The sequence below is a fragment of the Acomys russatus genome, chromosome 2 (genome assembly GCF_903995435.1).
Source record: "Acomys russatus chromosome 2, mAcoRus1.1, whole genome shotgun sequence".
Taxonomy (NCBI): Eukaryota; Metazoa; Chordata; class Mammalia; order Rodentia; family Muridae; genus Acomys; species Acomys russatus.
In genome coordinates, this window is record NC_067138.1 from 90,803,152 (window position 1) to 90,826,286 (window position 23,135).

The following is a 23,135-nucleotide window of genomic DNA, read 5'->3' on the forward strand; positions in this document are numbered from 1 at the left end:
CCACCCAAGTGTTAGAATTATGGATATGCACCAAGACACTCACCAACAAACAATAATTTTGAAATCAACTGTTATAACACAATAAAATCCCAAATACTCATTTGCATGTACATGCTAAAAAAAATGATGGTAGAAAAATACTAAAGGTATTTGTTTCCATAATTAAGCCATTATGTTCGCTTAAGAGCTGAAACTTTTCAAGGTTTAGTAAAAGCACTGAATTTAATAACATACAATAGTCTCTAACTTTGAGCCTGGGTATCTCAGCAGTTACTTGCTCAGGCTGCAGGGCGAGATAGACTGTAGAATACGGTACAAGCCTCAAGCCTTCAGAATGAAGACTACAGTAAAGTAACAGGGCACAGCAAGGGTAAGCAAGGCCACAAACACATCAGCTCCTGTATTTGATTTTGAATCATCAGTGGCTGCTGCCCCATATTTGACGACCTCCCCTTGGTGGGGAGCCCTGGTGGCACTCAAAGAAAGAATAGGCAGACTACCAAGATGAGACTTGTTAGCTGCGACCATAAAGTGGGGGAGGAGATCCCCCTCGGATATGGACCTAGGGGAGGTTAATAGGGTGGGGATAGGAGGGAGGGAGGAATGGGAGGATATGAGTGATGGAAGAACAAGTGAGTTGTAATCTGAATAAATTAATTTTTAAAACTGAATCATCAGTGGCTTTTTTGTCACTGTCGATTCAGAAGCCTTTCACCATTGCCAAGGTTTTTGCAAACATCATATCTAAGTTACATAATTATCCCCAGTGACACACAGATACATTGTGAATGACGCTTAAACATAGTATGTAAATAGAAGACAAATGCAAAATGACACACATAATTCCATTTGTATGAAGTTCCCCGGATAGACAGAAACAGAGCAAGATTTAAGACCACCTACATTTAGTGAAAACTAATATTGAAGGGTGACAGCTTAAAGGCATGTGTTTCTTTGTGAGTTTCAAACTGTGGTTTATTTGTCCAGATATAACAGAGATTCATTTTCAAATTTTCTCTGTCAACAAGGCATCTTAAGCTGGGCGGTGATGGCTCACACCTTTAATCCCAGCCCTTGAGAGTCAGAGGCGGGTGGATCTCTGTGAGTTCAAGGCCAGCCTTGATGACAAAGCAAGTCGCAGGGCAGTTGGGACCATTACACAGAAAAACCCTGTCTTGAAAAAAACCAAAATCAAAAAAACAAACAAACAAAAAACCCCACAGCATCTTAGAAACTAACGACTCAAAAATGCCAAATTTTCTAAAACAACAGTTATTTCTGATATGGAGGAAAAGATACCAAAGACCACAGTTCCACCTTCTCACCATGGGAGATACAGAGTAAAATGAGAGTTCTGGTTAAGTATGTGGAGTTCTAACACAGTGGTTCCCAGGGAGTCAAATCTCACTTCTCTAGAATCTACATCTGGCTAACTAGAGGATACAGAGGCAGAGGTGGCGTTTCCTCCAGGAAGTCCTTGCACAGCACAGTCTGTGGACTGGTGTGATCTACTTTATGTCTTTCCTACACTACATGCAAGGTTACTTAGAGCACGAAAGGTTTCTGTTTTATTCACAGGCTGTGGTTATTACCATGTGGTAACAATCTTTGCTGTTGTCTTGCTTTTGTTTTATGGATTTCAGAGCCAAGGACTTCCTTTACCATAGAGCCACACGTAGCCTATGACCAGTGTTTTAAAGAGGGATACAAGATTCATACATGAGCGGATGCGTAAGTAAACAGCGCACCTCAGAAACAAAACTTGGCTAATGCTTAGCAGCATTTACTCAGAAGCAAACCATGTGAGTCTGTTTCATGTGATGAACAAAATCAGAGTGTAATCATTCCAACTGCTCTGGGGAGGCACAGGTCTGTGTCATGCCTGTCTTCAGCATTAAACAAACAAGCAAACAAAAAGTATGTCTACAGGAAGTTAAATTAAATGACAGGGTACTAAATATGTTTATGCCGTAAGCACACAACCTGCAAATGAACAGAAGTTAGGATCAATGAACGACACAAAATAGAATTGTACCATATTTCTTGAATTTGGTTGGTTTTCAAACATTAGATTCAGATGTTGCTTTTATTCATAAGCTCTGAAAAAGCAAATAAAATATTCTACATACTGTTCACAATAAATCCTGACTTACCATTCAAATTTAATCTAAATCCAAACATAACCCTAAAGCCTCCACCAGGCCCACAGATACTCAGACAACCAAAATCTGATTTCTAGGACAGCAGTTTTAACTTTACAAGTACAATATTTATACTGAGGAGATAAATTATGTAAGTCATAATGGTTTATGCTTGTATCATATCTAAGCCTGCACTTGTGCATTCTACAAGATTCTGGAGTCTACAAATTTGCCCAGAGCTCAGGTGGTCTAGTGAAACAACTTCATGTTTAGGATAGTTTAATATTGATTAAGATTTAAGATCTATTTGGGAAAAGCTTCAAACAATATGATTCACATTACTTATTCAGCACTTGATCACAGCGTCTATATAACAAACTCCTATTTAAAATTATTTCATAAATTAAGCCTTTTTTTAAAACACCACACCATTCACCTTTTTCCATGCTGGTTTAAAATATTAAATTCAAATATGAAATTCGTATTTAAATGAGGTCAATCTTAACTAACCCTAGTTGACAACCCAATTAGCCAAAAGAATTTTGGCAAACTTTCAAAACAGAACTTTTGTTGCTGTTGTTTGTGTTTTGAGGCAGGGCTTCATATAGGCCTGGGTGGCCTTAACTCACAGTGCAGCGGAGGATAGCCTTGAATTTTGCCTCCTCCTGTCTCTACCACTCAGCATGAGGACTGCACACATATGTCACCACAAGAAGTTTCTGCAGTGCTGGGGACCAAACCTCAGGACACATGCATGCTAGGCAAACAAAATGTGCTACGCTATATACCGAGCTAAATCCCCGGCCCAACAAAAGCTTTTTAAGTAAGTATATAAGATAGTTCAATAATAATTTAAATCCTCAAAAATGATTATTGTCATCCCCAATTAATGGAATAGCAAATTAATGATTTTGAGATAAACTAGGTTTGAAAACCCTACTCAAGTAGGGGGGAGGTGGCACGCGGATAAGTAGCAACTTATCTTCTCGGTGCACACAACTGTAGCTGTACTAGTGTAGCCCTGGGGAGTAAGAGAAAGCAGTCCTAGGCCCGGGGGTTTTGAGAAACACACAGTTAAGGTACAGTGTGGGTGGCACCCTAAAGTCTGTTAATTTTGTGCTTCCTCCCCCCAACTAAGTACATGGGCACTTACCATTCTAAAAGTGGGTAAGATAAAGTTCTTCCAGAATTTTGTTTTGTTTGGTTTGGTTTCAAGACAGGGTCTCACTATGTAGATTCGGCTGTCCCAAAACTTAGCACGTAGACCAGGCTGGCCTCAAACTCAGAGATCTACCTTCTTCTGACTCTCATGTCCTGGGACTTAAGACATATTTCACTACACCTGGCTAAAGTACGTCCAGGACTTTAAGGTCTAGTTCACAGCACTACGTAAGTATACAAATAACTACACTAAGAGGAACAAAATGGTAAATGCCATAAGGAAGAGCCTAGATTAAGAGACACATCTAGGGCACAGCATGGCTGGGACACAGTATGTAAAGAGTATCAGAGGAAAATAGACGCAGACAGGTGGCCAATACTCAAAGGAGCCTTTGACTGCATAGCTAAGGAATTCGAGAAATGAACAATGACAATGTCAGAGAATCTTCCTTAAAGTCTTCAATCCTAACAAGTAGAGTGGCCTGAAGAGAAACTGAAGGCGACCTGAACGGCCACTGCAACAAACCCAAGGAAGGGCAATGCATAGTGATATAAATCCACCATAAACCAAGCCCAGCCATAGCAATCACGACGAAAGTTTCAAAGAATATTTTAAAGGGAAGTGGCTGCAAAGGACAGTGTAAACTGAAACGATGTATTTAAAAGCCTTGCTGAATGGTGAAAGTGGGAGGAGTATTTAAACATGTGACATTAGTACAGCAATGGTCACCCGTATAGCATGAGTGCCTTTTTGGAAAGAGCATGTTTCACTTCGCAGAAAGGCAGAACCTTAAACAAACCATGGCGAGCCCAACTACCTAATAGATAAGGTTAAACTTGCATCCATACGTAAGCTTTCACCATAGTGCAAGACTGCCTTTAAGTATCCCACTAGCAAAAGATTGTGCCAGGGCCTTCACACCCTATGTGACAAAATAAACAGCTATTCTGTGTTTCACAAAAACCTGAATTATTCTAAGAAGCTAATACCACAAGTGGAAGGATTTGCACCACAGACAGAGGTGTGGACCATGTAACTAAGATGGTATAGGTTTGCACTGTTTGTTTCTTCAAGGAGCTATTCGAGAACATGTTCAAGAGCCAGATATGTAACTAAGAGGCAGAGTGCTTGCTTGGCATCTGCAAGGCCTTGGGTTAGAACCCAGCACTCTAGGAGAGATAGAACTTAGAAGGGAAGGAGAAGGAAGGGAGAGGAAGAAAAAGGGAACAGGGTGGAAAAGAAGGATGAGGCAGAGGGAAAGAGAATAGTACATGTTTAGTAAGTCCTTACTCCTTGGATAAACCATAAAAAAATGAGAAAATCATGTAGTGATTGTTGCTACAGAAAAGCAGTTGTGTGCACACTTAGGATGCACGAAGCCCCTAATATAAAGTAAAGGGACAACAAAGCAAGGGAAAACCTCCAGAAGGGACGGGAAGAAAGAAGATCAGGGTGGATATAAACACACACGTGCCAACTTTACAAAAGCAGTGACCATGTGCACACACTGCTAGGGCCTTCCCTGAACATATGTACCTACTTAGGTGAGGAGTTACAGTTTAGCAGTCCCAGGCACTAAAGAAAGGAGCACAGAACTAGGGATGCCAGTATTGTGACAAGAGGCAGACTTGACTGAATAGCATCAAAAAAAGAAAAAGAAAAAAAAGAGTTAAAATTGACCAACAAAATGCAAGGCAGTGAGAGCTGAGTGCCTTAGAGTGCCTGCTTACTCTTCCAAGAACCTCATTTGACAGGGGAAAATAGAAAGAAAGTGTGTGCTGGTTTTTACAGAAAACATATGGAAACTTACCTGGGGAAATTTACTCTCTCTCAACTAAGCAAGGACTCTTTTCAGGTATTTTGAGTTGAAATTGAGAAGGACATTCTTAATTATAGGAAACACAGAGTACTGAGAAAGAGTAAGCTACCGGTAAGTGCCGACCATGCTACATTGATACTCTATTTCATCCCTGGCACACTGGTTAGTTTTTGTCATCTTGACTCAAACTAGTCACCTGGGAAGAAGGAAGTTCAACTGAAGAATCACTTCTATCAATAGGTTCAGCGTGTGCGCATGTCTGTATGATATTTTCTTGGTGGATTAGTTAGATGGGAGGGCCGGGCCCACTGTGGGCAGTGCCGTCCCTAGGCAAGTGGTCCTGAAAGGTATGAGGAACATGAGCTGGAGGCATGCCAGTAAGCATCCTTCTGCCACGGCTCCCATCTCTCCCGCTGCTTAAGCTCCTGCCCTGACTACCTCAATAATGGGCTGTGATCTGAAGTGTGTAAGCCAAGTAACTTCCTCTCCAAGTTCATGATATTTAACACAATAGAAATCAAGTTAGGACCCCTGTGCAAATGGCAACAACCACTACAGTACTTAACATTTCACATAGAGAGACCTAGTATGGAGTAGAGTGACAAACGGATGGCAAGCAGAATATCTGCTTCTGAAGTTTATACACAACAGAAGGCAAGTAATTCAACAACTCAATTCACTCCCCCCAACTGTGGCTCCTCGAAATAAGTTATTAACAATGGGGAAATGAAGTATCAGCTGGGCAAGCCAGAGCGCCTTCCCATCCAGATGCTCTTGTGAAAGACAACGGTTTGGCTGAGCAAATTCACCAATCAGTAAGAGACATCCTACTCTAATTGGGAGAGGAGGGCAGCAGACAAGTTGAAGCTCAAGGGATGGCGACTGTGTCACAGGCTAAGGACAAGGGTGACTGCCACAGATGCAGGCAAGGTCTCTGGACCTGCAGATCCCTTAAGAGTCCCCCAGCTCCTCTCCAGTCCTCAAACACAACTCCCACTCAGTAGTAAGGCAGCATCACCCTTCGTCTACATGCTGGTGAGAAAAGACTAGAGAAAGAAATAATGGGTGAAAGGAATTTAGAAGGCAGCCTAGAAAAGAGTAATGGTGATTCCAGGCTCCCGGGGAAGAATAAATAGCAGAGGGGACAGGAAGAGAACAAACTAACATCTTCCCAGGCAAGAAAGGGCTGAGGCCAAGGGAAAGGATGGGATTAAGTACCAATTTATCAGTCTTCCTAGATGGGCTACATCTCTCTCTCTGCTGACACAATACTGACAACAATCAAAGACCAAAGCATCCTAGAGCAGCCCGAGCCCTGGGCAGGAGTATCTGGTTTATTCAACCAACACATGATCCTGAGCTGGTCATCATAGAATTTTCTCAAGCTTTTACTCTTAAAATGAAGGACATGGAATGAGCACACTAGAACCCTAAGGGTGACACAGTACAGGCAGAAAGATACAGACTCTCGAGGCACTGCCTGAGTTTGGGTCTTCCGCCACTAATACCAGTTATCAGACTTTAGGCTAGTTACTCGAGTGCCCTTTGCTTCGGTTCCCTGCCTATAAGTCTTTTCATCTGACAGAGTTATCCAAAGGATAAAATGCTACCCCAGCTATAATTAGGTCTTTTACTTTTTTATTGATGACAACACCTTTCCAGTTCAGGTAACTATAGGAACAAACAGTCTTTCAGAAGCTGCTGGGGAGTGCTGCTATCCTCATCACTGCTTCTTAGAGCACTTTCCTCCTATGCCAGATACGACAACAGTGATGGAGCTAGAATCCCTCTTTAGCTCGATGCATGCAGCTTCAGGACCCTGTTAAAGAAGCTTCCAAAGAGGAGGAGCTGACCACACCCCAAGAATTAACAATGCTGTATTCCTTCACCACTGTGTCTGTTCCATAGAGTTCAATCTAGTCCACACACTGTACCTTTAAAAGTATAATCTTAAGAACTGGGGATATATATCACTTGTTGAACACTTGAAAATACACAGCAAGCCCTAGGTTTGATTCCCCAGTACTGAAAATAACCCCTACCATAGAATCCCTTTGGTAAAAGATTTACTTCAGGATTACTGAACTCTTGACTTTCAGCTGTAAGGGCTCCAAAATCACGAGAGTCTCAGTGACATTTGTGCTGCTCTTCCCTATGGAAAGCAACGGGCAACTGCAGATAAACTGAGGCAGCTGGTAGTCTATGAAGGGAACAACTGTCACTTTTTATTATTCTTTGGCAACTTTATACATGAAAATAGTGTAGTTTAGTCACTTTAAACCCTCATTACCATCTTTCAGCCACCACCCATTAAACTCCTTCCCCTCTCACCTCTACTGCTTTCATATCTTTTTTGCCTTATTGGGACAAACCCAGTTTAATTAAGGTCCCTCACATGAGCATGAGTTAGTGGCTCTTTATTGGAGCATGGGCAACTTGGCAAGGGCTATAATTATGAAGAGAATGACTCTTCCTCCATCGGCAACCTTTAAGTGCTAACAGTTCCTTAGAGGGGACAGGGGCCTCAGGAGCCACGTCTGCATCCATGCAACAGTGTGAATCCATGAGTGCCATGGCCATGCCATAGCTAGAAGGCAGCAAATATTAGTCCCCTTAAAAGTGACACCTGAGTTAACAGTGGTGATCGAAAGCATGGTGGTGGGAATACATCCTTGGGATGACATGGTGGGATAGAGAGAAAGCGAGCCATTTAATTAAGCAAAATCAGGGCCTAGGAAAGTAATTCAAGCAGAGACCAGAGGATCATGGGAGAAACTTCTTTACATTCCTCACAGCTGGGCTTTACCTCAAGATAACCATCACTTCTCAGTATCACATGTCCTATAGGCCCAATCTCCTCGTTCCCACCTGGTGTTGCTCCTACAGCCTCAGCTGAGACCAGTGTCACCTCCTGCGCTATTCTTGAACCATGAACCCACTTTGCACTTCCATGATCTATCTCTTCCACCGGGCCTGACAAAGTTACAATAAACTTCCTCTCAACTTTATCTTCAGTCAAGTCTTTTTTTTTTCTTTTTTTTTTTTTTTTTTGTTTTTTGAGACAGGGTTTCTCTGTGTAGCCTTGGCCATCCTGGACTCACTTTGTAGACCAGGCTGGCCTCGAACTCACAGTGATCCACCTGCCTCTGCCTCCCGAGTGCTGGGATTAAAGGCGTGCGCCACCACGCCCGGCCCACTTCAGTCAAGTCTTACAGCTTTGCTTAAACCCCAAAGGTTCTTCCAATGCATCCACATAGATGAATCTCAAACGCATCAGGTCAAATTGAAACACCACACTTACAAATTATATGCTGTACGATCTACATATGTATTACATTCTGAAAAAGGCTAAACTACAGGGGTGAGAAAAGTGTCAATAGTACCAATGATGTGGGGTGGTTATTTTCTTCATCACAATGGAGTATATTCTCCATCTCAGCTATTGTAGTTTACAGGACATATACACACCAAACTACATCATGAAAGTATGTCAGTGTAACTGCATATAAACTATACTTTAATCGCAAAGAGATTTAGAGGAAATCTTACTCCCTGCTGCCTACAAGCATAAGCTCCATGGCACTGCATGATGTTGTCATGTTGTCCTATACACTTCAACATGATCTTTTAAATGTCCTGTGTGCTTTGTGTAGAAGGTTTTTAGCCTTGTATACTTGTTCTACATGGCTTCTCTGAGTTCACTCCTCTAACTGTCTCCTTCCCACTCTCACCTCATAGTCTCAGGCTAGGTAGAGATCCTTTCTAGACTTTTATAGTACCTAGTATTTTCCCTCACCTTTATGTTTATGTTCATAGAAATCAACTGCATATATTCTAGACAAAAGGTATAACGCATAGATATTTATATTGAATCAGTCAATTGAAATGCAAAGTATTTGAAAAGGACTATTTATATAAAACATATTATATCTCATATTATAATATGTTATATACTGTATATAATATACATGGAAAAGGCTTCATACTATGGAAACTATCAGTGACATTACATGACTGTGAAAATACAAAGGATGAAATAATAAAAGTTGGCGCAATCCAAACATAGAGTAAAATAAGCATCAAGGCATAGAAAGATACCTAGTGAGCAGTAATTCAATCTAGTATCCTTGCTTTAAAAATAAACAACACATCTTAATTCTTAGAATATATATATATATGTATGTATGTGTGTATATATACATACATGAATATGCACATGTACATGGCAAACAATCAGTAAATCCATGCAAGAGTAAACGTTTCATACTAGCAGGACTTGCCTATCTTCTTCATCAGGATACGTACGTCAGCACTTACAACAAGAGCACCTCCTTAGGGCAATAAATATAGCTAGACCTCATTCACCCTCACAATACAAGACCACGCAGTCACTGTACACTGAAGCCATGCACAAATAGCTGAGTAACAAGCAGGAATTTCAATTATTGTTTTATGACCTTTAAAAGTTTGAGTCGATGTTGTTGTTGTTGTTACCAGGCATAGGAGATCTTGAGTGTGATCTAATACCCAGGAGAACCCTGAGTTCAAGGAAAGCCTAGATTAAACAGTGATACCCTTCCTTCGAAGAAAAAAAAAAATTAGAACATTAACGGTTTCCTTACAATAAGTTTTAGATGTATAGAAAAACTAAAAAATCAGCCATTTTCTTAGTCCATTGTCAAACATCAGACTCTAAGAGTTAAGGTGTGTTGTTTATTTTAAAAACTAGAGTGCCAGATTGGCCGGTGCTCACTAGGTCTCTTTTCTATGCACTGATGCAGTCCCTGCTCTAGGTCTGGACTGGACCAACGTTCATGATTTCATCCTTTGTGTTTCCACATCCATGTAACACCGCTGAGCGTTCCCTTAGCATGAAGCCTTTCCCATCATTTTCCCTCTCTCAGAATCCCACACACCTTTTGACACTAGCAGTCTCCCAACTTACAATAAATTAGATGTCCCTCCCTCAGCTTTCCCAGCTGCATGTAGTTTCTACAACAGTGAGAGGCTTGACGTTCCCTTGGTTGGCTATATCGTTCCAGAATCCTGTTAATAATTAGTTCAGATCTTCTTTTCAGTGTGAATACTTTCCATTTCTTTGCTTCATGTGGAGCTTTGCTGACAGATGTCAAGTTATCACTTTTTTTTTGAACTGTCACATGAATTTACCAAAGGCAAGCAGACAACACAACTACATTCCTGTCTGTCAGAAACCAAATGATAGAGAGCACTGATGGTACTGGTGCAGTGACTCATAACTCATTAATATAATAACTGAACTTTGGAGTATATCGATGGGAAGCTGATGTTAACTTAATTAACCATGGCAAGTAAAACATGTAAAGGGAGAAATTCATACACTTAATGAGCACTTTTTAAAATGACTGACCTGAATCATCACAGATTTAAGGCCTAGAACTTGAGTATCTTCCTACATCTTATAGTATCAAAGAAGCAGGGAGGTCCCTGAGGAAGACCCAATTCCATCAAGATGCAAAGAAACCTATCCTATCATTCCAACTCTGATACCAGAAACAAAGTTATGTGCTAATAGTTGTTTCTATGACATTCATTATACAAGATCAACAGTATCTTTGCATTGGTTGAATGGACCAAGAGACAATAATATTCAACAGTAATTTTCGAAATTCAACTAGATACCATCATACAACTACATACACAGAGTGCAACTGTGTCCATGGACTCCTCAAACCACCAACAAGGAAAATGCCATTATAGTCACCATTGTATGTGTAAGAGAATACCAGAGCATAAAGGAGCCAGAGCTCATCCACAAATATGCAAACAGTCACAAATAAAGCCAGAATTGGAAACTCAAAAGGCAACTTAACAGATCGAATTCTTCAAAATGCTATTTCTCTATGCCTCCTGCACAAGATAAACACTGATACCCAAGTGCTGAACAGATCTCAGTCAGTATAACTCAGTATCATAGTCAGTTTGCTGCACTGGTGCATCACGTACTACACACAGTGGTCCATGGAGTTAGGGAAAACATTCCCAGATGATAGGAGGGGCGGGATAGCAGAATGGGGGGAAAAAATCAAAGTCTATTGTTTTATTCTCATGAGTACTGACATAAATGCAAGAAGAGATCCAACTAATAAAGTTCACTTTATAAGAATAGTAAACGTCCTGTGTTTATCATAAATGTGTAAGGAGAGTGCTGTAACAATGTATGGAGCATCAACAAACCCCGCTGACATTTTCAATACCTCCGACCCTGAAATTTAATCACATTGCTTGCAGAGGGCTGATTTCATAAGAATTCCATAAGGAGCAGGAGCATGAGGGCCTAATAAGGATGCATGATACAGGAGCAAAGGGATTAGTTAACTAAAATAAGTGGATTCCTCTCTAAATATAATCCGCTCATAAGGACATTTAGAACATTTGTATCTCATTAGGGGTATTAAGTGAGAAAAGATTCTCAGTACCAAACAATCCTAATTATAATTCATCTTAGGAAATAAAGTCAGTTTTCTTAACTGAAATGAAAAATAAATGGCAAGAAACATCTTTAACAGAACTGTCAACAAACTCAGACATCAAAACAAACCTAAGAGGCTACGGAAACCCTAGCAATGCAGACTAACTGCTTAAAGAATGGCAATGTTTTTCATGTTTCTTAAAACTTTTCACGGTGCCTGCTCTCTGTCTGCTACAGCAATCCAATGCAGAAGCAGCCTTACGACAAGCAAAGAAACTCAGCCTGGAAGCAGCAGAAAGGAAACAGTTTACTACTTCACATCCTTCATGAAGGTGACACAAACAGTGAAAACAAGATGGTTGATAAGGTGACTTCACTGATCAGTGGGTTCCCATTTGGGGGAAAACTCCATCTACTTCTCCATCCCATCCACCCCTGTTCCCCGCCCCCCAAAAATAAAGAAAGAAAGAAAGAAAGAAAGAAAGAAAGAAAGAAAGAAAGAAAAAAAGAACTTGCCAACCATATCTTGCAACAGAAAATTCTTCTACTGAAATGGAGTGCATTGTGTGACTTATTGTTGCTGTTGCTGTTGTTGTTAGAAGCTCAAGGACAATTTTAATAAAGTTGAAAAGAAAAACTCCAAAGCAGGTAAGCTGCAAATCTCAGGTGCTGCCGGAGAAGTGAACAGAGAAGGGAAAAAGAAAGGCCATGCAGGTTGAGTTAAGCAAACATAGAAGTCAACGACATGGCAGAAAACAGCTACAAGGCAGACAGGAACACTTCAAAGAAAGTGAGGAGGCCCAAAGCATATTTACCTCTGGCCTGAGCACATTTAGCTCTAAAGACAGAGGAATACATATACTTCCTGTGTGTGTGTCAGAACTCAAAGTGGCAGGCCGACCCAGCAGAAGCTAATGGCAACTCTGTAGCTTCTGCACTGGGAGTGGGAATTCTGGGAAGGGAATTTATAGATAGTAAAACAGCAAGCAAGAGGTGGCACCCAATGCTGGGCATCAATCACAGGTTCTGCCTCTCTTCCTCTACCCTCAGAAGGAAGGGCTGTCTAATTGTCTTTCTGAGCTCCACAGCCATATTGCAAGCAGTTGTTGTTGTTGTTGTTATTATTATTAATATTATTATTATTTGAAATTCAGATGGAAGTAATCACTACCCTCTTCTGGCAGAGTCCCTCTCACAGAACAGTGGAGAGGACTTAGTTCCATGCCTACTCACAAGGCTGGTCATCTCTAGACAGGGCAGTTGTCATAACTAAAATGATGAGGTGTCTCTCTCTCTCCTCCTTGTCCACATCAAGGACTCTCATGTTTCTAGTCTACAGCATGCCACCGGGAAGAGGAAGCATGCATACTCATCAAGGTTTTTATGCTAGAAGGGGTTGCTCTGCAGAAGGAAGGAAAAATCGACAGTACCATCAGTATCCAGCAGTGGCTAGGAAAATACTCAACCATTAAATAAACAGGAACCCCAGAGGGCAGTGAACTATTTTTCCTACTATAAGACTCAAAGCAGCTTTTGAAAAACAGAATTTTCTCAGCCAACAAAACGAATGAGAACAAGAGCCTATGCTATCATTAGCTTTACACTTTCCGGCATGACCCCTCCTCTCCATACTGTCTTTGCTACGGGGAGTGAGGGTTGAGGGGAGAACACAGGGGAGAACACAGTCAATTAATCTTGTATTTATTCTCCTTTTGGCAATTTTTTCTTTGCTTGAAAAGTAGTGCCGAGTCCTGTTCTCATCTCCATCTGTCCCAATCCCCACCTGTTCCCCGTCCACCTGTAAAGTCTCCTCTACTTTCCCTTCCCAGGGCACTCCATGTACACTGCCTCCACAAGCCCTTCCTGTTACTTAGATTCTCTGGGCCTGTGAATTTAGTGTGATTATCCTTAACATCTAACATCCACCTGTAAGTCAGTCCATTTCATGTTTGTCTTGCTGTGTTGCCTCACACATATTTTTTGTAGTTTCATCCATTTACCTGCAGATTTCCTGCTGTCATTTTTTTAACAGCTGAATAATACTAGATTGTGTAAATGTGTGTGTGTGTGTGTGTGTGTGTGTGTGTGTGTGTGTGTGTGTGTATTTCCTTTATCTATTCTTCAGTTGAGAGACATCTAGGTTGTTTCTAGTTTCCGGCTGTTATGAATAAAGCAACTATGAACATATTTAGTAAGTATCCTTGCTTGTCTATCGGGTCTATGCTTGTGGTATAACTGGGTCTGGAAGTATATCAATTCCCAGTTTTCTGAGAAACCATCATATTAGCATCCAGAGTGGCTGTACAAATTTGCACTCCCACCAGCAATGGAGGAGTGTTCCCCTTGATCCACATCCTCGCCAGCATGAGCTGTCACTTGTGTTATTGATCTCAGCCATTCTGATAGGTGTAAGATGGAATATCAAAGTAGCTTTGATTTGCATTTCCCTGATGGCTAAGGATGTTGAAATTTCTTTAAGCGTTTCTCAGCCATTTGAGATTCCTCTATTGGGAATTCTCAGTTTAGATCTGTACCCCTGGATTATTGGGTTTGTTGATGCATAGTTTCTTGAGTTCTTTACATATTTTAGATATTAGCATTCGATCAGATGTGGGGTTGACTGAGAGATGGAAGGAAAGAGTACGGGGAGAGAAAACTGGAATGAGGGGCATTTGGAGAATGATGTACAAGCCTATTATAGTATAAACTTCTGTAACCTCTGAGGGTGACCAGAACTCATACTAATGAAGGACACAGAGCCATCTTCTGGAACTAGGCAAGGCTTCCATAATAGGACTAGGACACCAACCCAGCCACATAACCTTTGACCTGCAACCTGTCCTGACTGTAAGACATGCTGCGTGGCTCAGAGCTTGTGAAAGTGAACAAATAATGACTGGTTGAACTTGAGGCCTACACCAGGAAGGAGCCCATGCTCAACATTGCCTGGATGCCCAGGAACCTGAATCTTGATGGCCCAGAGACCTAGGGTAGAACCAAACACAAGTGGGAAAAAGTCAATGAAATGATTCCTAATGATATTCTGCTATGCTCATAGATTGGTGACTAGCTCAATCGCCATCAGAGAGGCTTTCTCAGGCATCTGATGGGAGGAAATGGAAACACCCACAGCCAAACATTAGGCAGAGTTCAGGGAAACAATCAAAGGGAGGTGACTGCAGGAGCCAGAGGGTTGGGGACGCCAGGAGAACATGACCCACAGAATCAAGTAAGTAGGGTTCATAGGGGCTCACCAAGACCAAAGGGACAATCATGGAAGCTGCCTGGGTCTAACGCTAGGTGCATATATGTTATGAATGTTTAGCTCAGGGTTTTTGTGGGACTCCTAACAGTGGGGGTGAGGGTATCTCTGACTCTTTTGCCTGCTCCTGCGACCCTTTTCCTCATACTGGATTGCTTTTTCCAGCCTTGAGATGAGGGTTTGTGCCTAGTTTTATTGCATCTCATTAGGCCATGTTCAGTGGATATCCTTGGGAGGTTTGCTCTTTTCTGAAGGGAAACAGGAGAAGTGGATCTGGGGGAAGACAGGATCGAGGGGGAGAAACCGGGAGAAGTGGAGGGAGAGGAGGAGGCTGCAGTCCGGATGTATTGTATGAGAGAAGAATAAATAAAAAGAAAAATGGGGGGAAAGCAAAATAGTGTCAAGGTCAAGTTATGTGACAGAAGACACAGAGGCATACATACATGCATGCACATGTACAAACATATGGCAAGTATGTCTTTTGTGTATTATCTACATATTTATGATGACTGTGGTCGTCTGAATGAGTGATTCTCCTAGGCTCAGGTATTTGGCTGCTTGGTCCCCAGTTGGTGGAAATGTTTAGGATGGATGGAGGTGTGGCCTTGCTGTAGAAGACGTGTCACTGGGGGTGGGTTCCAAGGCTTCACAAGTCCACAACATTACCAATTAGTTCTCACTCTGCCCCACACTTATGGATGAGCTATAAGCTCCAGTGCCATGCTTGCCTGCCTGATGCCATTCTCCTTATCATGTTGGTCATGGACTCTAATCCTCTAGAACCAAGAACCTCAAGTTAAATGCTTTTATTTTATAAGCTGCTTTGGTCATGGCATTTTAGCACAGCAATAGAAAAGTAACTAAGACAATGAGGAAAACCTAAAAGCCCTGAAAAATTGAGAGAACAAAGCTTCTGGGTATAATAGCTACCCTCCTTGTGTCTGTGCCTTACACACAGCATCCACCCTCAGCATGGAAACAAGCATGAATGTAAGTTAATGACGTGTTTCTTACATTTAAACTAAACTGGAGCCATACCTCTGCAGAACACAATCGTCTTTTCTTCCTGCGCCCTTTAACTTACCCTTTCCCCTGCAGCATCTGAATCTGGCAATAAACGCCACCACTTCTGGCATTAAAATATGATCAAGCATAATTCAGGATCCATCTCAAGGAAAACCCCAAGATTTGACCCACTTGTCACAGGGTTCACCCACTGTCCAGACCCACCTTCAACCTCCCTGAGACCTTTAACTGACCCAAGAAAGAGCTAATGTTCTATAACGTCCCCAGAACAAGCGGTGCTACAATGCAGAGTGACTATTACTGACATCATCACCATTGACAGAATACTTTCTCACTTTTGTAGGGTGCAGACTCCAAGGCAACATAGGTGAAAAAAAATTAGCAAAAGAAATGAGAAAGCTCTAGAGAGGAGAGAAAAAGAGGGTTCCACATTTGGCAGATTTTCTCTGTTCCAGAGATGCTTGTTACAGAGAAAAAACAAACAAACAAACAAGTGTTAATCCTGGCCTTTTAGAAAACACTCCTGACATAACTGCAATATCAGAAACATTGGAGAGTACGATCTGTCTGATGACAATTACAGGAATCCTGGAAAGGGAGAAAATGATCAGGGAAGGCCAGATGACTACACAACTCTAACCCTCCACTCAGTTCCAGAGCCTTCTCCACCCCATGCATGCCTCTGCCTCTAAGCAGAATGTGGGAGTGCTGCTCTCCACATCCCCAGGCGATGCTGAGGAGAGGCACAACTCTGCTACCAAGAACAGCATGATTTGGGTGTTTTCATTCTGTCTCTGTCGTCCTTTGCAGAAAGACACTTCCTGATAGTCACGGGTTTCACTCCCAAGGGCCTGAGATTTATAGGAGCCCAGAGTCCCACAGTAAAGCCATGATTTACAATGTTAACTACAGAAAATGTTAGTATCACATAGAAACAAAAACGTTCCAAGTTCCTTTAATGCCATGACTTGATCCTTGTGAAATATAGGGAAAGAAGTTGAGGTAAAGGTTGAGGTCAGAAAAAAATGAGGTCAGAACAAATCACTTCAAGATCAGGAATCTTGCAAAGTGGATGGTACCCCCCCCCCCTTTAAAATGTGTGTGTTTTATTTTACTTTATTTTATCTATATATCGATGTTTTGCCTGCACACACATGTGTGTGCACCACATGATTGCCTGTTAGGGACCCTGGAACCAGGGTTACAGATGGTTGTGAGCCACCACGGGTGCCACAGATCAAGCCCCAGATTGACCCTCCTCAAGAGCAGGAAGTGTCCCTCCATCTCCAGCCCCAATTTTTTGACAACTGAAGTTTAGAAGAACAATATACTCCATCCCAAAGTTTTTCTGTAAAGCAAACAGATAAAATACCAAAAGTATTCCTGCACAGGCTGGTGTTCCTTCTACTTAGCCACACTGGCAATGCGTCACCAGGTATACCCGGCAGAAATGAAGCCAAACTAACAGTGTCACAGCCGACTCGACTAATTCTTAATAAATGCTTTTTTTTATCATTTAAAATTCCACAAAACTGAGATCTTTTAAGGAACCTCACCCTAGCACCATTTATAATTGAATCCTTCCAACTTAAAGTCTTACGCTAGCTATGCTGAGTGTTGGGACACCTGAGATAGTATACCTTCCATTTAGACATGAAGTGATGTTGTGCTGGCCTCTGCTTCCATGGGAGTGCTGTTGATTCTTTTGTGGCCTTTCACTCCAAGAATCATTGCCTTTAATAGACAGTTTTAATTGTTAAGTTTCTTTTTATTTTATTTTTTATTGAAAAATAAAATCATTCATATTACATCAAAAAAAAAGAAAGAAAGAAAGAAAAGATGTCTACTGTTACAAAAGAACAGACTTGTAGAATCACATGTGACAAATGTTTATGTATCAGAAATATAACTAACTCATAAATAAACAAAATTTAAAAATGTAATATTAGAACTTATAATACCAGTCCAATATCCATTGTCTGCCTTTCTTGTTCTCCATGGATGACAAACATTGTTACACACTCTTTTCATACAGTCTGAAGGACATGCCCACCCTGGCAGGCTGCCGTAGTAAACAACTTTTGGGCTACCACAGGGATTGATGTTCAGCTCAGCCCATCTGAGGGCTGGCAAGACACCACAAACTCTGTATCAAGAAGTTAGAATTCAACAGTATGACACATAACAAAGAACTGCTTGACTAGCACAAAACAAGGTGGTTATAGAAACAACACATGACAGGAATAATAGAAGTAAACAATAGAGGGGTGCTCATAATCTATTACTATTTCTAACTTTAATATAGATGTTAAGATTTAATCCACTCTATGTCTCTTTAGACAGTAACTATTATTCTTGCGAGGTAATAATCAACTTGAAGCCAGGAAACGAGTTCAAATCCATTCCCTTCTCCTGTATGATGGGATGGTCAGCACTAAGAGTACATTATGTTAAATGAGCTCTCCTGTCCTTTACATTCTATGACCATTTGAAAACACGCGTGTGCCCCTCCCGCCTCTAGAGAACCCTACATCACCACATACTCACATCACTGAGCTTCATGATGGACTCACAATCTTTCCAAGAAGGCAAAGGAGTCAAGTAGTAATAGCTAATCATGTGTTGTTTTAAAGTAAATTTCCATGGTTCTTCTGAAGAGGACAATATCCTCTAGTCCACAGCTAGGTGACTGTTTAGGAACTGTGTCACAAAAGTCGGAAAAGGCAAATCTTTATAAAGTCCAGAATGGAGCTCAATTGCAAATGCTTACCAAGCATGTGCAAGGCTGTGGGTTCAGTATCTCTCTCTCTCTCTCTCTCTCTCTCTCTCTCTCTCTCTCTCTCTCTCTCTCTCTCTCTCTCTCTCTCTCTCTCACACACACACACACACACACACACACACACACACACCAAAGCAAAATAAACCCAAACAAACAAAAAACAAATAAGCAAACAGAAAGCTTAATCCCAAAGTTGAGAAAGGTCTATTACCCTACTGAAAAGTCTTGAGAAACTGTGATTTCTTAGCATCCCAGAAAGCAGGCTGACCTGAACACATCTCTTCACAATGGCCCAAACAAAGGTCCCAGCCCTAGTCTACCAGGATGGGGAATGAAAATCCATGCCAAGCCTCAGAAAGGAGGCTGGACTATCCCACTGAGGAGACAACTGCCTCCACCAGGAAAGTACGGGCCGCCCACAGGGAAGAAAAGGTCTAGCTCCTGATTTTCATCTGGCCTTGTTCCCATGTATCAAGTTAATGTTTTAGCTCAGTGAAAGTAATTACCAGCCAGGCTCTGCAATCCATCAATTCACCCTGGGCATTCCTGCTGATTCTGTCATTGGTCTCTAGGACCCAAGAATCTCTTTTGTTGATCTGTAAGTGCAAAGGAAAGGTTGGTTGTTACTAGTTTCTTTCTATTCTAAATTTCTGCCAAGTAATTAGAACAGAAAATGAACTGTTTTCTAGTTTTTTTTTTTAATGGAAGCTATGGGGGTTAGTCATTGCCTTTAACAAAAATAAGATTAAAACCATACATCTTTCATGGCCCCCTCTCCAAGTAGAATGGACAAATGCAATTTGACTCTGGACTGTGAACTCAGGGACTTGATCCAAATCACCTTCATTCCAATTTAGGCCATTTGGTAAGAATAATGTAGTAAGTAAGTGAACATACATAAATGTACAAAAGGTGTTCTTATATCCTCACACTGCCCCAAAGGGAAGTGTTCTTGCTATCTTAATCTTACAGCCAATGATTAGGGGCTTCAGAGGGTAAATGAACTAACCCCAATATCACACATCAGTGCTTTAAAAATGGTTCTTATGATTCAAGCACCCTTTTAAGTATTTTTCCAAGTAACTGTAATATAGAACAGTTTAAATAAGTACTAACTGGGAGTTGTATCTAAAACTGATAACGATGGGTTGAAAGTCATCTTTAATTGTCAATAACACAGTAGGCACTATTTCTTTTGCACATTCCACTAAACTATAGGTTTAGTGGTATTCTAAAATTCCTCCTCAATGCTTCCTACCACGTAAGTCCATTTCCTTTGCACAAGTACACTGATGATAACATAAAGTAAATACAATAAATTATGTATACACGTACATGTATTAGAAGACCTATGTCATAATAATGAGAAAAATGGTGAGCTATGATACTTTGGCTTGAAATAACTACCGCCTTTGGTGATCAGAAAGTCTGTGGATACGGGATCTGTAGCTACACAGACTACCAATCCGAACATCAAGCGGCTTTGGCAGCTAGCTATTCTGATATTTTAGTTGACAATGGACTACGTGTGAGCCATGGTCCAATAGATTGCCATGAGGCTGAATTTTAAAAAAAAATTTTAATGAACATATGGTTGAAAGCATAGAAAAGAAAACCTGAAGAATAAGAAAATGAAGGTTTTCATTGGTGGAATGAAATATTCATGGTAAATTAGCTGCTTACAAATAAATCTATGATTAAAAAAAAAAAGAATAAAGAAACCAGAGGAAGTACTACAGACATATTTCTGAAAAGAATCCTCAGGCATGTCCTCCGAAGGGTCTGAGAGAAGATGCTACAGCAGGTAGCAGCTCCATCTTATCACTGCCACAGACTTCCCAGAATGACAAGATGTGATCCTGGCACTGTTTAAACTTAGGCTTAGGTATGTTTGCATATAATTTTTTTTAACAGAAATGATTTCTAAATGAAAATTTCTTAAAACAATCAAGTAGCCTTATTATACTTTTGTACACCTGTATAATGTGCCCATATATTAAGCTAAGATTCAAAAAATTTTAAATAAGTTTTATAAAATCCCAAAACATAGTAACTTGATTAATTACTAAAGAAAGGACTTTTAATAATTTCAGTGTAGCCTAAGTGCACAGTGTTTATAATGTCTACAGTAGTTTGTTATGATGTCTTAGGCCCTCACAGTCACACATCATTCACTCACCAACTCATCCACAACTTTAGGCTTGTAAGCTCCCATCATAATAAGTGTCCCCGATACGTTATCACTTTTCAGCATTTCTACTGTATCCTTACTGTATCTTTTCTATGTTCAGCTATATTTTGATGTAAAATATCTATTATGGCTGCCTACAATATGAAAAACAGTAATAAGCTGCATATTCTTGCTCTTAGGAGCAAGACGACATATCACACAACCCTAATGAGTAGCCTACACCACCTAGGACTGTGTAGGATGGTCATTGGTGTCCGTTCTAACTCTCCTGCCATGGTCTCATTGTTCAGTGACACCCAAAGCACAGATAGCAACATCCCTCTGTTTGTCACTGAATAAAACCAAGGCTCCAAGATTTACAACTAGAACAAGCAACATATGGACTCCTTTGCTGTATAAAAATTAACTTCAGCATGCATATGTGTGTGTGTGTGTGTGTGTATGTGTGTGTGTGTGTGTGTGTGTGTGTGTGTGTATATATATATATATATATATATATATATATATATATATAATTACAACTCTCTCTATAATTATAGGTAATCTGACATGTGTGGTAAGATAAAGAACAAAAGTTAGTCTTAAGATCAGAGATGATAGCTGATGGATTAGTCTTTGCTCCTAGTTGGTCTCCTCCTTCTGACTGATAGATTATTTGAAACACTTCCCTTCCCACAGAAAAAGGGAAGATTACGATTACCTTTGATGGGCAGTAATAAGAAGGGTAACACCAACTAGAACAAATTTAATTGCATTGTACTTATGGCATCAGCTCAAATTCCTTAACTAAAGAAATGACGCAAACTGGAGAATAAATGTATTAAACTTCTCTGGAAAAACAAGAAACAATCTAACTTATACAAATGTGACACCCACAAAACAAGAATAAATAATAATATAGCGAGTAAAAAGAGGTACCCCCTGTTGGAATTTGTTTGGTTCTTCAAAAACATTTTTTACTTTCTATTTTGGCACTGAAACTATAAACTCTAGCTATTTTTATCAATTAGAAAGAAGCATAGTTCACCCAAAAAATAATCAGTGGGGGGTGAGGTAAAAATTCCTATTTTCTTCTCAAAATTATGGCCAAAGAACACAAAGCAAACACTACCTAAGTAAAGACATAGTAAGTATGTCTTCACACCCAAGGAACACAGCCCCAGTCCTCTGTAATATGAAATGAATAGCCCATAAGTAAGGTCAAGTACAGAGTGATCTGCTTTTCACATTTAAAAGCAGAATTAAGCAGAACCAGTGACCTGTACTGCTAAGAGCCGTTGGAACAGAAATGTGTATGGCAGCAGTTTCATTGACCAGTCTGGCCGAGGTACCTGTTTAAAACCTGTTTAGAAAAAGTGTGTTTTGTCCTACTTACCACTGAGTAAACACAAGTTTTAAGTAATTTTCAGTGCAACAGACCTGGAATTTTACTCCCCACAGCCTAGTGATTTTAAATGCCCTGTGACCTTCTTAACTGCTGCCAACAGCAACATCTGGTACCTGCACAGAGAACATATATTCTAAAAGGTTCTTTAGAACCCTTTTGTTTTCATCTATGTGTCTAAGCTGTTTTATCCTTTCCTTTTTAATACAGCAAAAAAAAAGTAGGATTATTAGTAGAGTAAGAAATTATTTTATCAGGCGGCTGTGTTTTACAAGTAAAAAGAAAAAAATAATTATCTGAAAATGAGTTGTTGCTCATTTCTTCATGTTGCTGAAGACTTTATAAACAGAGATCTTCAATTTGATTAAGCTCCTGGGTAGAATCATCCCTTATAAATATATGGCCATGAAGAACAGTTGCCAAAGCCCAAAGCATAGCCTCTACACACTTGACACTTTGTTGATATTTCTTCTTTCTTCTGCATTTTCTAATGTGAGGCTTTTTATGACCACATCCCTCAAAGACTGTAACAAAAAACAATCATGCTACTGTCATTACTATGACATACACTGTTTTCCAAAGGTATACCTTAACAAACTGTATTAGAAATCTCAAAAAAGAAACCCAAAATATTAATTAAACTAAAATACTTCATTTAGAAAGTTTAAAATGACTTTTCAAAAGTAAATCTAGCTGTAAGTGAAACTGATACCATGTATCAAAAGGAAGTGACTCAAAGGACCATTTTTTTTAATTTTTCATTATTAATTTATTCTTGTTACATCTCAATGGTTATCCCATCCCTTGTGTCCTCCCATTCTTCCCTCCCTCCCCTTTTCCCCTTATTCCCCTCCCCTATGACTGTTCCTGAGGGGGATTTCCTCCCCCTGTATATGCTCATAGGGTATCAAGTCTCTTCT

At 40.4% G+C, this 23,135-nt stretch overlaps 1 protein-coding gene across 6 annotated transcripts in view; it reads right to left on the reverse strand.

Annotated features, from left to right (window-relative positions):
* Nucleotides 1–23,135, reverse strand: part of Bnc2 (basonuclin 2) — a 413,267-nt gene that overhangs the window by 328,520 nt on the left and 61,612 nt on the right. For 3 of the 6 annotated variants that reach the window (XM_051163947.1, XM_051163931.1, XM_051163922.1), the window contains exon 2: nt 19,147–19,236. The exons of the other annotated variants lie outside the window; for them this stretch is intronic. In XM_051163947.1, coding sequence (XP_051019904.1) covers nt 19,147–19,236 — 90 coding nt within the window. The remainder of the gene's footprint in view (nt 1–19,146; nt 19,237–23,135) is intronic. 6 annotated transcript variants of the gene reach the window in all.